At 37.5% G+C, this 14,939-nt stretch overlaps 1 protein-coding gene across 4 annotated transcripts in view; it reads left to right on the forward strand.

Annotated features, from left to right (window-relative positions):
* The window catches only part of PLCE1 (phospholipase C epsilon 1), a 139,663-nt gene that overhangs the window by 96,871 nt on the left and 27,853 nt on the right, over nucleotides 1–14,939 (forward strand). For all 4 annotated transcript variants that reach the window (XM_064716297.1, XM_064716296.1, XM_064716298.1 and 1 more), the window contains 10 exons: nucleotides 138–283; nucleotides 2,039–2,297; nucleotides 2,980–3,188; nucleotides 7,440–8,106; nucleotides 8,596–8,778; nucleotides 9,632–9,749; nucleotides 10,129–10,288; nucleotides 13,432–13,554; nucleotides 13,639–13,775; nucleotides 14,681–14,919. In XM_064716297.1, coding sequence (XP_064572367.1) covers nucleotides 138–283; nucleotides 2,039–2,297; nucleotides 2,980–3,188; nucleotides 7,440–8,106; nucleotides 8,596–8,778; nucleotides 9,632–9,749; nucleotides 10,129–10,288; nucleotides 13,432–13,554; nucleotides 13,639–13,775; nucleotides 14,681–14,919 — 2,241 coding nt within the window. The remainder of the gene's footprint in view (nucleotides 1–137; nucleotides 284–2,038; nucleotides 2,298–2,979; nucleotides 3,189–7,439; nucleotides 8,107–8,595; nucleotides 8,779–9,631; nucleotides 9,750–10,128; nucleotides 10,289–13,431; nucleotides 13,555–13,638; nucleotides 13,776–14,680; nucleotides 14,920–14,939) is intronic.

Here is a 14,939-nt window from a genome sequence, read left to right on the forward strand (position 1 = left end):
TGAGCCTGTAAGTGGAATTTTGGCTGATACCCTCCTGATGGAAGAAACCAAACAAACCCATGTTACCTGTCAAGGAAGCATGAGTGCTCCAAGGGTTATTGTTTTGGCTGACCATACTGTCTGTTTGGGTTTACCAGGTGAGCTCCTGGGTGACCTGGCTGATCCTGACTGCAGGTTCTATGGAGGAGAAACGAGAAGTCTTCTCATACTTAGTACATGTGGCAAAGTGCTGCTGGAATATGGGCAACTACAATGCTGTAATGGAATTCCTGGCAGGGCTAAGGTACTGGCAACTCTTTTTTGTTAAATGGCTTTTCAGTGATAGATTGCATTGCAGCTTCTGTTAAGCAGATGTCTCTGGAGAACAATGAAACTAAACAAAAATCCATGGCTAAGCCACATCATCTCATGCTGTGACTTTCTAGTAATCCCTTTTTGAAAAATGAAGCATGCTAAACCCTTTCTTTTTTCTCAAAATGCTCTGAGAACTCCATCCGTTTTCCTGGTGCATGTTGAATATATTGCATTGCAAAACTTTTTTTAACAGAAATTTTAAAAAATGTTAAAAGAAGGTGGGAAAGCAGTTGTGGTCTATCTAATGAGCAATAACTAATGTAACCTTTGGTTGGAGTCTCCAGAATACAAGTGCAGCATGATCATGGTGATGCTTTAAAAGGATCAGTCTTAAGTGTAAAACAGAAACTACCCGAAAATTACAAAAAACCCTCAAAAGACCAAACAGCCAAACCTGTGTTTAATTCCTCTGATTTACTTACACAGACTGATGTTGGGATCTCATGCTGTCATGGTCTTATTATCTGCATGGTCTGCATTATCTCAAGGAGGAGAGAATGGGGGCTCGCGGTGTGCTTTCCTCTGGAATGACAGGTTCCTGTAGGGCCAGGGGAGCAGGAAGGCAGTGCCTTAGCACTGGCACTTCAGAGGGCAGCAAGTGCCTCTGAACAGGGAAGAGTTAAGATCAAGTTTCCTATCTCTTGGCTTTGACCCTCGTTGTATAATATGTTTGTGTAACAAAGCTGTAAAGTGTTTGCATTGCTGTTCTTTGTGGTTCAGTAAGGACCTCACTGAGCTATTTGTTTATGGTTTTGGTATATAAAGCTCTTTTGGGACACTCATAGGCGTGGGGAGTATATTTCAGCAGAATTCATCCACCAGCTCTAAGCCATATAAGTTATGAGGGAAAATGCAAGGCCAATTAAGGGCTTAATTTTGTCTCCAGTGCATCTGCACAGTGCAGGAGAGAAGGGAGAGGAGGGTTAGTGCTGATGAGCAGCATTTCAGGACAGGGATGGAAAGTGGGGTTAAGGGCACTCTACAGTGAGGTATCTTTGGATCTTTTGGTATGTCTGAGGCCAGGGGTGGGAGGAAAGGGCATGTGATTACACAGACATACAGTTCAGAAGGTAAAAGAACTCCCAGAGGTACTCATAGTCCTTGCAGCTATTTCTGTTGGAAATCAGAATTTCTTTTCAGCTACAACTCTGTACTGATGCCTGAGAGCTTAAACATGGTCCTGACTTCCTTATTTCTGTGAAATTGAATAATTTGTGAGTAAATCAGGGAAGAAATCAATGTAAATTCGTAAAAATAAATTTAATTAAAACTCTCCAACTTTTGTTTACTTTATGGATTGTTCATAATATAGTTGAAGGAATTTGTAAGAAACAATCTGATTTATCTTTATGCTGTTTCCTCAATCTTTTCTTATTTCTTTATGAGCCCTTAGAAATTTTAGGCAACGACACAATAAAAATGTTAGAAAGCCTACTGGTGTGTTTTATGCAGCTGGGCTTTTATAAAAATGTGAAATACTGCTCCAGTAGATCAGACTGCTAGTTTCTCATTTTTAGTTTTGTTCTTTGATTATTCAAAAGGAGAATTTTTATAAAAATAATGGTCTTGATTTCATTCATCTCTGTGCAATTATGATTTTCTCTATTACATATATGCTGCAGATGTTGGACTTGAAGGTAAGTTGTTGAAATGTAATAAATTTTGTGATCCCTTCTTGCAATAGGTCTAGAAAGGTTTTAAAAATGTGGCAATTTATGGACCAGTCTGATATTGAAACCATGCGAAGTCTGAAGGATGCTATGGCACAGCATGAGTCATCATCTGAATACAGGAAAGTGGTCAACCGGGCACTCAATATTCCAGGCTGCAAAGTTGTTCCTTTCTGTGGTGTCTTTTTAAAAGAGCTCTGTGAAGTTTTGGATGGAGCATCAAGCCTCATCAGACTCTGTCCACGATATAACTCCCAGGATGAAACACTAGAGGTAAATGAGACAAATATTCTAGGATGTTATGTTCTTAGCCAGTGCTTTATTTTATATAATCTTACCCATAGGCATCATCAAATTAAGTTTTCTAAACCAGACTGTTACTAGGCTACTCATTTACATGGACCTCAATTTAATTCCTTTAGTTCCTTGGCAATTTAGATTTGGTTGTTTCTACCTAGTTCAATATCAGAGTACTGAGAAATCAGCATTACTAATAAAGGATCTTGATTATACTGTGGATTAAGTAAGTATGTGAAACCTGAAATGTGTTACTATTTTCTGCTAAATACTCCGACCTTCTACTTAATTAAGTGGGAATTGGAAGTTTGTGGTTTCTTAAAAACAGAATTTAGAAGCTCAGCAGATCAAGCTTTTGCTCTATGGAAAGAAACTATTCTTATGAGTTCTGTTATTGTGGTTTGAAAAGAAAAATGCCCCTGTTAGATGAAACATTAAAGACGAAGCCTTTTTTTTAGGTTTTCAGGAGTTTTAACTTATCTTGCTTGATTTATGAAATTATTTGGTCTGTTTTGTATTGCAAGTAGGTACAAAATCCCATGGGAAGCAAATAGGAAATATACACTAAATGTTCTTAATAGTAAATATTCCTACAGTGAGAAGTAGATGATACAATGTTCTATTTGTAGCTGTACTAATCTTTTAAATATCTCTATAGTTTGTTTCAGATTACAGTGGACAAGATAATTTCCTACAACGAGTAGGCCAGGATGGTTTAAATAATCCAGAAAAAGAATCAACAACAAACAATATCTTTCAAACAATTCGGAGCTGCAATCGCAGTTTGGAGTCTGAAGAGGGTGAAGATAATGTCAGTGAAGGGAGCAGCTCAAGGAAAAACTCCTTGAAGGACAAAAACCGCTACCAGTAGGTCTCATTTTATTTACTGTCACCACTTCTATATGTCATGGATTTGGTCTTTGATTTTCTTTTACCAAGGCTTGCCTTTTGAAATAAGAGCAACTTCAGCATCTTTCCTTGTATTTACCCATTTCCAGTTCAGAACTTTTCTCCCCTGATACTCAACTGCTTGGAAACTCTCTGTATAGCTGTATTTTCCCTCATGATGTAGTTACTTCCTCTCATGATAAGGGTAAATCCATTTTGTCTTACACAGAGAGCTTTAAAAATCCACAGTTACAATTACAATTTTGATCTCTAGCGACAGGAATAGCACCAGGACATATTTGCTATCAGAGCTCAGAACATTATATTCTGCATGCTCAGGCAGTGTTCTGGCCCCTTCAAAAAAAAGGGTTATTTATTATCCTTCAAAAGACTTCTTCTTTTAAGGACATGTTACTTTGAGGGGTTTCAGTTTTGTCCAGGAAACATTCATGTGTGAGTACATATTTTGAATTTTCAGGTTGCTGTTAGTCCTGCTGTTTTGCAAAGAAGTTTACTTCATTGTGCTCTGTGTAAAAAAAGGCAGTGTTCAGTCTGATTTCACTTTGAAGACGACTCTTGAAGACTGTACTTGTCACCAGCGGGAAATACAGGAAATGTAAAACTTAGGACATCACAGGATGTTCTAGATTGTTGCTTTGCAGAGAAGTTTCATTGCAAAGCCCATGTAGACATAGGTGGGTCAGGTCAGCTTTCAACTAAGTAACTGTGTTAGACTAACTTCAAATTAAGTAACAGAACTTTACTGCTCTGAGGTAAAGCATTGTAAAATTACGTGAGGGCTTGCATAAAAACATGCTTAAGTCACTGCTTGAGTTATTTTACTGATAATGTGTGTCAGAAATATCAATATGTTCAGAACTATCCAACTTACTTCACCTACTTAAACATTGAATATAAAAAGTGACTGCCTGAGAGGCAACTGCTATCTTCCTGTTTAAAATGCATTTATTTCATTAACATGTAATTCTAAATTTCATTTAAAATAAATCATCGTGATTTCCTGAAAGAATGGTTTCTAATAGAATTATTCACATCTGGCTTTAGCTGCTTCTGGGAAGTGGTGCACTAGATTAAGCCAAGAAAGACAGACCCACTTCTCTGCCCACGTATGCTGTCTCTTCACTTACTTCAAGTAATACTTTCAAGTACTAATACTTTCTTCCAGAAATTATTTTTTGTTAATTAATATGCCTTGAGATCAACTTGCAGATTGCAGTTCAAATGGTGAATACATGAGGCATATAAACACTTCACTTGGATGAACAAAATAGAAATTAAATGGAGTTCCTTTTTTTATGTCTTTATGAAATAATTTCTTGGTAAATTACTTATGCTTTATTCATAAATGTAATATAGTGAGTTGCACTCCAAACTAAAGTAGGAATTCAGTTTTTTAAAAATCCCAGTATGAATCTGAAAGGAACATTTAAAATTTAAATGAACAAAACTGCAGATAGGTAATTAAAGTTGTGTTTCCTGGTTCAGGCCACTACCTACTCAGTTATGAATATCTGTACTTCTGATGCAGTAAATACTGATTTTAGCAGTAAAATACTTGTAGGAGAATAGTTCTGAAAGTACTGATTTAACTCAAGTGTCTCACAGGCTTTGGAAATTCCTTCTTCACTTGCCATGTTGTTCCTGGGCATGCAGAGAACTGAGTGAGGCACAGGAGCAAATTGCTACAGAGGCAGATGAGCCATGTTCTGCTGTACTTGTATGGAGGCTGTGTTTGGTTTATTTTTATTCCTATGAATAACTAAAGGGTTCTAAGGAAGAAATTTAGTCCTCTTTCTGGTGAGACCTGTCATATTTGGATACAGTGTTATAAAATCCAAATTATACCCTAATTATGCATTATCTGATAATTGTAACATTGTGGTCATAAAGGCAGAAAAATACACTGCAAAACATGTTTCTCATTACTTTGTAATTGTAAGAAAGATTTTCAATTAGTTTTTCTTTTGATGATTTGGATTAGTATTGTGGAACATGAATGCACCAAAGCTGGTAGGTTAATTTGATTTGAAGAAAATGAAAGGCATCTAATAAAATCAGTGGGCAATGGGTATAATTACTTTCCTAGTTGCGTTAGCAAATAAGCTCCATCACTCTGTAGTCAGTGACCCAGCTAATTGCCCTTGATTTCTGTACATGCCAGATAAATGTCAAACATTAATCTTTCTTAGAACTCTGTTCTGATGATTAATAAATTTACAAAAAATAAAGGTGTGCAGGAAAATGGGGAAAAAAACACCAACCAAATTTGAAGTAGAGTTTTTATGAAATTGTTAATTATTGAGTGACCTATGAAGATACTCCTTACTTTGAATCATTGCTTCATTAGCCTCATCTTATCTTCACATTTAAACTTTTCCAATTATGGTAAATAGCGTATAAAATAGTGGTGGAAAACGTCAGGGGTTTTCTTTTCTTTTTGTATACCTTGCAATTTTCTCCTCTAAAACTGCAATCTGTGTCACTGTTTTCTTTACTTTTCATTTCCTTGCCTCTCAGGGCAGCACATGTAAAGAAAGCCCCGGGTCCAGCCCAGGCTCTGTAAGTGCTCTCAGGAATTGGCAGCGGTGTCGCTTTTGGCAGCTCGTGTCAGAGGCTCCATTTCTGTGTGTGCTTGGCTTACCTGCTTCTTGTATGTTCCAGTCTGCAGCCTGCAACATGTGAAACCAGGCATCAGCAAAGCTCTGCCATTGCTGCCTCTGCTGTGATAGACTCCTCCAGCCATGCACAGCTGCTCTCCAAATACATGCTACAGCATTTGTACAGAGACCTGTTCCATTGTTTTGAGGGCGTAGGGGAGAAAGAGCTGCTTCAGTTTTTGTTTCATTTTAAAATGTAATTTTATATAATACAGATAAATATTTCAATTTACATATGTCTAGTAAGACAATTTATATCAGCTCAGTCAAAACACATGACCTTTATTTGTAGCAACATTTCTTAAAGAAACTAGGCTACACTTAAGACCAATGCAGTTATTTTGTCAGTCCCTTCACAACAAGCAATAAAACCTCTACCTGTTTGCCACTATTTTTTAAATTTGGTGAAGAGACAGAGATCTCACCCATTAATAAATTCATAGAGGAATCATTGCTGTATAGAATGAGGGAAAAATTCAGATTAATTTGTCATCCAGGTAGAGGAGAGTTTGAGGAAAAGCTGATGATCATCTGTGCTGTTTAGCACTCGGGGAGATGGTGTATGTGACTTGGAAACACGACATGAGTCATCTTTGGCTTAGTTGGTAGGTAAGGGGCAGGAACTAGGAGTACTGCGGTGCTAAGAAGGGGAAGCAAAGAGGGTATTAGGACAAGATATCTTGAAGGATATGTAGAAGAAGATGGTTTTTATTTTATTGCCTGGATATCCTTAGGAAAATGTGCTTGATTAGTTCTGTTGTACACAGAACAGTTTGTCCTTGTTTATGTTCACTGAAGTACCCAAAGAGCATATTGAACATTTCTGCATTTAGACATGTTAGAGACTTCTGCAGGGAAGACATTTCATTTTAAGTACCTCTCCTATTAGCTCAGTATTGTTGTTCTTTATCTACTGTTTCTAATTTTGGCAAAATATATCAGAAATTTTGGCTGCTGCATACAAGTTTATGTTAATATTTTCTTTAAGTAAAATAAAATTTCTTATGGAAAGTATCTGATAAAATTATTTGTGCATTCTTATGAGGAAGATATGTATTTTAACCAATATTTTACTTATTTTAATCAGAATAATATACAATGTGAAAGGTCTGCACATTAAATCAGTAATAGAACAGAGATTAGAAGTCCTGTCTGAAATGTGCTATATCCTCTAACAGTTTCCACATATGGCACTTAATATTTCAGCTGAAGCAATCTTACACAGAGGATTTAAAAACTGGTATCACTTGGCCTTAAGAACCAATCAGACACTCTTTATTATTAATGCAAAGTTTGGAAAGGTCTAGGAAAGTATAATGTTATTGTTTCAGGAGTTACAAGTAATTGTAACAGCATCTCTTACCTGATGCAAAATTGCACTAACATAAATTATAGTACTTCAAAAACTACACAAGTTCTTGTAAGTCCCAATTATATAGTGATGATAGTATTCCCTTCATTTAAACTACAGCAGAAAAAATATTCATCAAGCATAGCACAAGTCAGTACATGTATCACTAAATATAAATCTCTCATCTTTGCTCACTTGCAGATTTCTCATTGGAGATCTTTCAGACTCTGAAAGTGACATATTTGAGCAGTTGAAAGAATGGGACACCAGTTCAACAGAAGAGCAGCAAAAGGCTTTCTGCCATGGGATAGAGCTCATTCCCTGGTACGTGTTGTCCATCCGGGCTGACGTCCATCAGTTCATGCAGCAAGGGGCGACCGTCATTCATTACGACCAGGAGACACATCTCTCCGCTCGCTGCTTCCTCCAGCTCCAGCCTGACAATAGTACTTTGACTTGGACAAAACCCACCACAGTTTGCCCTGCAAATGCTAAGGCAAAACTGAGTGTGCTGGGCAATACTGCTGAGCTTGGTAAATACCAGTTTCTTGGTAATACTGGGCTGGTGGAAGGCTTTTTGGACTTGTTTTCTGCCAAGGCAGTATATATGGGGCACTCAGGCATTGATATGCACACTGTGTGTGTTCAAAATAAGCTTTGCAATATGTCCCTTGAAGAAAATGGTATAACACTACTTTATGGACTTCAGACTACTGATAATAAGTTGCTGCACTTTGTTGCTCCAAAATACACTGCCAGAATGCTGTATGATGGATTGCTGGAATTGACTAAAGCTGTAAGAAAAATGAGGAGATTCCCTGATCAAAGACTACAGTGGCTACGGAAACAGTATGTCAGCCTTTACCAGGTAAAAAATGCTGTGATTCTCTATAAAAAAGTTTAAAAATATCAACAACTTAATGTAATGCAATTAGTTTCCATCTTAAGTAAGATTAGATTAAAGATTAACACTAAATCTCCAATTTTGTAACACGGATTAAGCAGCAAGATCTGATTCTCCACACAAGGTTATGTCAAACCTTGCAAGTGTCCAATACACTGAGGTTAAATTTTTTTTCTTACAAAGCTCTTCATATATTTGGAGTTTTGAAATAAGTATTTTTTTAAGGAAAAAACAATGACTGTAGTTTAAAAGGGCACGAAAATAATGAGTGATAATAGTTAGGGCCAAAAACATCCCCAAAGCAGCAAACAAAATAGCCCTGGGGAATTCACTCAGTAATCAGAAATTGTCTCCTCTTGATGTTTCTTTCATTGGTTCCTCAGAGATCTATATTATTGCTTTAAAAATGTGTCCTTATTCTCCTTGTTTTGTTAACACTGAGAATCTTTGTAGGAGGATGGAAGGTTTGAAGGCCCAACCTTGGCTCAGGCTGTTGAGCTGTTTGGAGGCAGACGATGGAGTGCAAGAAGCACAGGCACGGGATCTCTCACCAAAAGCACTGAGAAGCCCAATGTGCAGAGGAACAACACTCTGGGAATCAGTACAGCTAAGAAAAAGAAGAAAGTACTCATCAGGGTAGAATATTTTGTTATTCACGTGTTTTGTTTCCTCCTTGCAGTCACTCTGTAGCTGTGTTCAGAACCAGAGAAAAGAAGTTTGATGATGATGATGATGATGATGATTTTTAAACTGTTTATTGTCATTTCAGGTTTGAGGATTATTATTTTCCAGTAGTTTGTTCTTATCTCATGCTTGCAGCGTTGTTAGGATGTGTAGGTGCCAGGGCTAACAGAATGGGACAGAATCTTCTTGCAGCCTTTGAGTGCTACCTCAGTATAAAGAAAAAATACTGGTGGTGATAAAAATCTTAACATGCAAAGTGGTGTCTGGAGGGTGGTGTAATTTTTTTTAATCCTTTATGCTTTCATGTTTCGAAAAACACTACCATTGTTATTCCACATTGCATTAGATTGCATTTTGTCTTGTTTGGGTGACAGGAACATGACCTAGTCTGACAGTCTCCTCTTTTCCTGGACTAAACTGCTTTCAACAATAGGCAGGAGAGAGGAAAATGCAGGACTAGCACCTCTGCGCTACCCACATTTTCTAGTGGGCAGGTAGAAAGATTCTCAAATGACAAGATCCATCCTCTTTAGGGCTCCAGTGCACCAGTGAAATAGTGTAAAATCAGCTGCAGCATTCTAGAGAGGCACAATCATTATCTTCTGTCTGGTGTCAAACTGAGGTAACACCTTATGGTCCCATGCTATGCATCTGTTTAAGTTGTCTCTTTTCTACTGTTACTGGCCTCACAGGAGTCTGTTTCCTAAGGAATAGCTGATTTATCTCATGATTTTGTTACAGATTGTACTGAAATGAAGTGGAAATAGTAGGTTTGGGATGTTTATTATTATGCTCATTATTTTAGGGTGAAAGTGGAGAGGCCACTGATGATGAAATGGCAACTCGGAAGGCAAAAAGCTGTAAGGAATATCGTAATAGAAGTGGTTCAGATCCCCAAGATATTGATGAACAAGAAGAACCAGGTAAATATATTGCTTCAGTAATTAAAAATCTGTCAAGGTTTTGCTCAAAGCCTTTTTAGACAGATATTTTTTGTAGTGTTAAAAATAAACTTATAAAGCTACTTTTGCAGTTGAAACTCCAAATCTGTGGACTCTGAAATTAATTTCTTTAGTTGTTCATGATTGTTCTTTCATTTAGTTTCAGTAGCATTCCCTTTCTATTCAGATAAAATACATTCGTAATGTTGTTCAGTACATACTTTTTTAACTGTTTTGGGACAAAGCTGGAATCCTGCTAGTGTCTTACTGTGTTTTAATGAATTTTCATATAGGTCTCCTGGACAAAAGCATTTTTATTGGGCCAAATGTAATTGTGATGAAAACTTTATTTTTTCCTTAGATCAAAATATTATTATTAATGCTTCTCCATCTAACAACCTTCCATCAAGAAGAGCTCACTCTCTGACAGCATCTGGATCTCCCAGCTTAGGAGCCACATCATCTTCACCAGCAAGACCAGTCTCCTCTCCTGTAATATCATCAAGCAAAAGTCAGTCTAGGTAAGGGCAAAATCCATTTGATGGAAAAAAGAAAAGAAGCTACTATTACTTATTTATTATCTAATGTGGGGTTTGTGCCCAACTGGCAAAATCTGACAAAAACAGCACCAGAAATGTCATTAGCCTTTTTGTAGACATCTAAAACACATTTGTAGGAGAACACAAGACATTTAAGCTGAAATGCCATGAATCTGAGGATGGCTTTGTAGCAAGTCCCTGAGCAGCATGTTTTCAGTTTATATCTGTTACAGAAGCAGATTGGAATGCTGTTCCAAAGCTGCACAAATACAGAGATTAACTCTTTCTCCAGATCTTCTCCAAAACATTATAGGCATTTTCTGAATAGTGAAAATCAACAGAAATGTTATAGATGTGTGAGCTGAGGTTCTGAGGTTTCTCAGCATAAATAATTTCTACCTGAGGGAGTAATAGCCTCTGCTGACATTCCTGGTGATGGCTGAAGTACTATATTGGGAAATGGAGGAACCAATTTGGAATCTCTTACAGGCGTCTTTTTCTTGAACATTCATCCTTTCTGTGCCACTCAGGCAGTGTGAAAGGTTGTGCTGTTGCAATATGTGCAGTATCATAGTGCACTATTATATTCATGCTATAGATACTAATGGTGATGGTAGTAGTAATTACAGTATTAATAATAGTTCAGAGATGTGGACAGTACTTTTAAACATACAAGAAGACAGTCTCTGAGGAGGCTTTCCAGTGCGTTTCTGGAGAAGGATTGCTGAAATATCATTATGAATATGAATCTTGGGGGTTCCAGGAGAGAACAGTAAACAATAGAAGGGATTACTGCTGCTGATAGAACATTTTATTTGTAGAGACATGTCTTGTACAGTGGTTTCAGTTGTGTATTTCTTGGGTATTGTATTTATACTTAAAATAGTTGGATTTGGCAACAGGTGGGATTAGTAGAGTCACCTGTGGACATGTGTGGTTGGGTTAATGCTGCTTTGTGAGCCTCTGTGTTCCTTTTGTTTTCCACTGTCATTCACAAACTTGGATTTGTCTTGGTAAGCAATTTTTTTTTTTTGGTAATGGTGAGAACAGCTTTATTTTACACTGAACTGAAGAAATACTGCTTTACAATCTCTAGAAAATTATTCCATGTTTTGCAAATCTGCTTTTTGCTTTTATGCTAAAATAGTTGTTGTCTCTAAATTAGATTAAAAGGTTCAATGGAGAACTCACATTCCCTGGAAAAGGACAGCTAATATTCTTTTAAATCCTCTCAGGCCTGGGTTTCTGCATGGATCTGTGTGTAGCTAAGCACTGTGGACCTCCCCCAGTTACCACAGGTTTTCCCTGGCAACGTTGCCTGGCACTTGCACAGCATCACTTTGCAGAGCAGTCCCAACTTTGCTGTGACCCTTCCTGACAGAACTTGCTCAGGATGTACCTTATGGCTGTTTCATCTGTCCTGAAGGAGTCTTTGACATATTTGACCCATTATCTTGACCCTGTTTTAATGAGCCATTAATAAATTTGGAGCACTGGAGAGAGTTTTATTCTGAACACAAGTAGCTTGCAGCTGCCTTTGTCATTCCTTCCAAGCAGATGGGCATCTGATGAATTTCCAAGTTCCTTGGAAATCTAGTGCTGCTTGTAAAGTGGAGGAAGCAGGAGGATGGTTGATAAGATCCTGGGACACAGAGGACAGTATACAGAAAACTAGAGATGGTGGCTTTTTTGGGAAGAGAGAGTAAACCTCCTCACTCAGCAGTCAATCCAGATTGCTACTAATTGCAATTTTGGTGGTTGGATTTTGGCTTTTTTATTTAAACCTTTTGTTTGTATTGTTTTCCCATTACTCTGGAAGATAATCTTTAGTGATCAGATTGGGTGAAATGGTGAGCATTTTCTTCTGCTCTTGGTCTCCCATTTGGTACTCTGCAGTTCCAATCTGTTTTCTGGAATCTAGAGGCTTTCCTCATCATGGTTTATTTTTCCTGTCTTATAAAAATGCTGGGAATTATTTTAGCTAAAAAAGTTTTATGCAGTATGTCAGTACTTTCCATAGTGATGTCAAACAAATCCAATATTATCAACTAAAGTAGATGGCATTTTTTAATACTTTTAAATCACACTTTGTTTTCAATTGCATGCATCCATCCATTGCCAGGAGTGAACTCAGGAATCTGGTCCAGCCTATTTGTGTGGAAAGTCACCTGCTTGCAGGCATGTCCTTAGGAGTACTGGACAACAAGCTGGTCCTGTTTTTCCATCACAGCTGTCTGAACTATTTGTACTGAGCCTGATGGCAAAATTCGTAGAAGAATGGATCAGTATATTTGAACATTACAGAGCAATGAAATCTGACATGTGATCTGATATTTTGAAGGAAATACTGTAACTTGTGCAGTTAATTATGGTTCAAACTAGATAGTTCTTGATATTTGTGTTGTTGCTTAGATCCTGCCCTTTTCAGGGCACTGTTGCTGGCAGATCCCATTCCTGTAATGTGTGTTCATTGGTGTTTAGGCCCAGGAAGGGGCTCTGCATCTCAGCCCCTCATTGCAAGTTACTCCATGTAGTTCACTAAGGACTTGTTCATAGTGCTCAAGTAAGGACTAACTGTACTTATTAGTGCAAATCCTCTAGAAGTCAAAGATTTTGGGACGTGACTTTTGGAAATGTGCTGGTTCTACTTCAGAAATGTTCAGCTGCACAACTTAGATTAATGATTGCAGTTACAGAACAATCTGTTTTATTATTTTGTCTTCAATGGACCTTATACACAGCCTGCATTACAAGAATCTTGGCATTGTTTTCTTTAAAGGGAAAATAAGTGCTTTCATTTGTGCCATGTACATCAGGCCTTTTTCCACATGAAATTTTAAAAGTTATATTATTTAAAAATTTAAATTAAGTTTTAAAATAATATATGTTATTCATTCTGATAAAGTTTACAGTTGTCTTGAAGAAAAAAAATAGCTGCTATAAACCTAGAAGGTAGAAAACATCATTATGCATCTTAGAAGATGGTGCTTTATTTGCTTCTTCCAGATACTGGTAATAAATGCATTAAGGAGAGCACAAATAAGCTGTTAATATGTTAATGCATAATATTTCAGTTAAGTAGAAGTTTAATGTAACTAAACTACAGCAGTCTTTTTTTGATTTAGCACATGGAGCAGCAGTAGCTGGCATGGCCGTGTCAAAGGAGGAATGAAAGGATTTCAGAACTTCATGGTGTCTGATAGTAACATGACTTTTGTGGAATTTGTAGAGCTCTTCAAATCTTTCAGGTAAAAGATTTTTTTTTCTGTACTAATTTCATTCATCCAAGTTTGTAAAAGAGCAAAAATTGAATTTTTCTGTTCTTTTTGCAGTGTCCGTAGCCGCAAGGATCTGAAAGACCTTTTTGATGTTTACGCTGTGCCTTGCAATCGATCTGGCTTAGAGCCTGCTCCACTTTATACTAATTTGAAGATTGATGAAAATAGCTGTGGATTCCAGCCTGATTTAGGTTTGTTAAGGAGAAAAATGCAATTGTTAGACTACTGAGCAGCTTCAGTTATTTCACTTAATAAAATGTGTCTCAGTCAGTCTCCTTATCAGTTACGAGTGTAAGTAGAGGACTGCTGCCATGCCTCCACTAATACTAGTTAGTGGGCTATAAGAGAAAAATGAAGGGAAAGAAAAATATTCCAGCTTTCCATTAGCCAGATATATTTGTAACTGGTAATAGCAGAGGAATAAAACTTGTTGCTGAATGGCTGAGCTCAGGGATCTGTACAGATTGCAGGAGTCCTGGAAAGGCTAAAACACTGAGCAAATATAGGGAGGAGAAATGAAGAGGCTGTGCCCTGTGTCCCATTTGGCTGTTCTTTTCTTATCTACTTTCCTAGTGGATCTGCTTTATGTGGGATAAAGGGGAAGGAAGCCTCTGTCCCCCTTTGCATTCCTCAGTTACCATAATCTAAGTCTGGGATTTTCGCCACATGTTAAGAAAAGTCTTTCTGCCAAGCAACCTGTGGGGAGGGTGCGGAACAATTGGCATATGAAACTGGAAGAAGATAAAGGGCAATTGAACAGTAAGGGTGTGGGGTTGCACACAGTGAAGGCAAGGCTTTGAGGCTATTTGTGGTGATGAGATGGAGCAGGAGAATCCTGGGTGTGTAAGAGGCTGTGGATCCGTGTTAAAGGTTCCAGGATTTTGTTCAGAGTAATTGGATACTTGTAATCTGCTCACATGCATGCTTAATTCTCTCTTTTATTAGTGGGTAGAAATGAGATTTTGTTCTAATTTACTGCTAAAACACCCAGTGAGATACTTGTGTGTATTGTATACTAGATTATCTTCTATACAGGATATGTAATACACATAATTTGTTTAGCTTATACTGTTATTTCCTCATTTTTTTTTTTAAGATTTGTTGACTAGAAATGTTTCAGACCTTGGTTTGTTCATTAAGAGCAGGCAGCAGCTATCAGACAACCAGAGGCAAATATCTGATGCTATTGCTGCTGCCAGCATCGTAACCAATGGTACTGGAGTTGAAAGCACATCACTGGGAGTGTTTGGAGTAGGAATCCAGCAGCTGAACGACTTCCTAGTGAATTGCCAAGGAGAACACTGCACCTATGATGAAATCCTCAGTATTATCCAGGTCTGTAATACAAATATCTT

This window comes from Zonotrichia leucophrys, chromosome 6 (genome assembly GCF_028769735.1).
Source record: "Zonotrichia leucophrys gambelii isolate GWCS_2022_RI chromosome 6, RI_Zleu_2.0, whole genome shotgun sequence".
In the NCBI taxonomy this organism is placed as follows: domain Eukaryota; kingdom Metazoa; phylum Chordata; class Aves; order Passeriformes; family Passerellidae; genus Zonotrichia; species Zonotrichia leucophrys.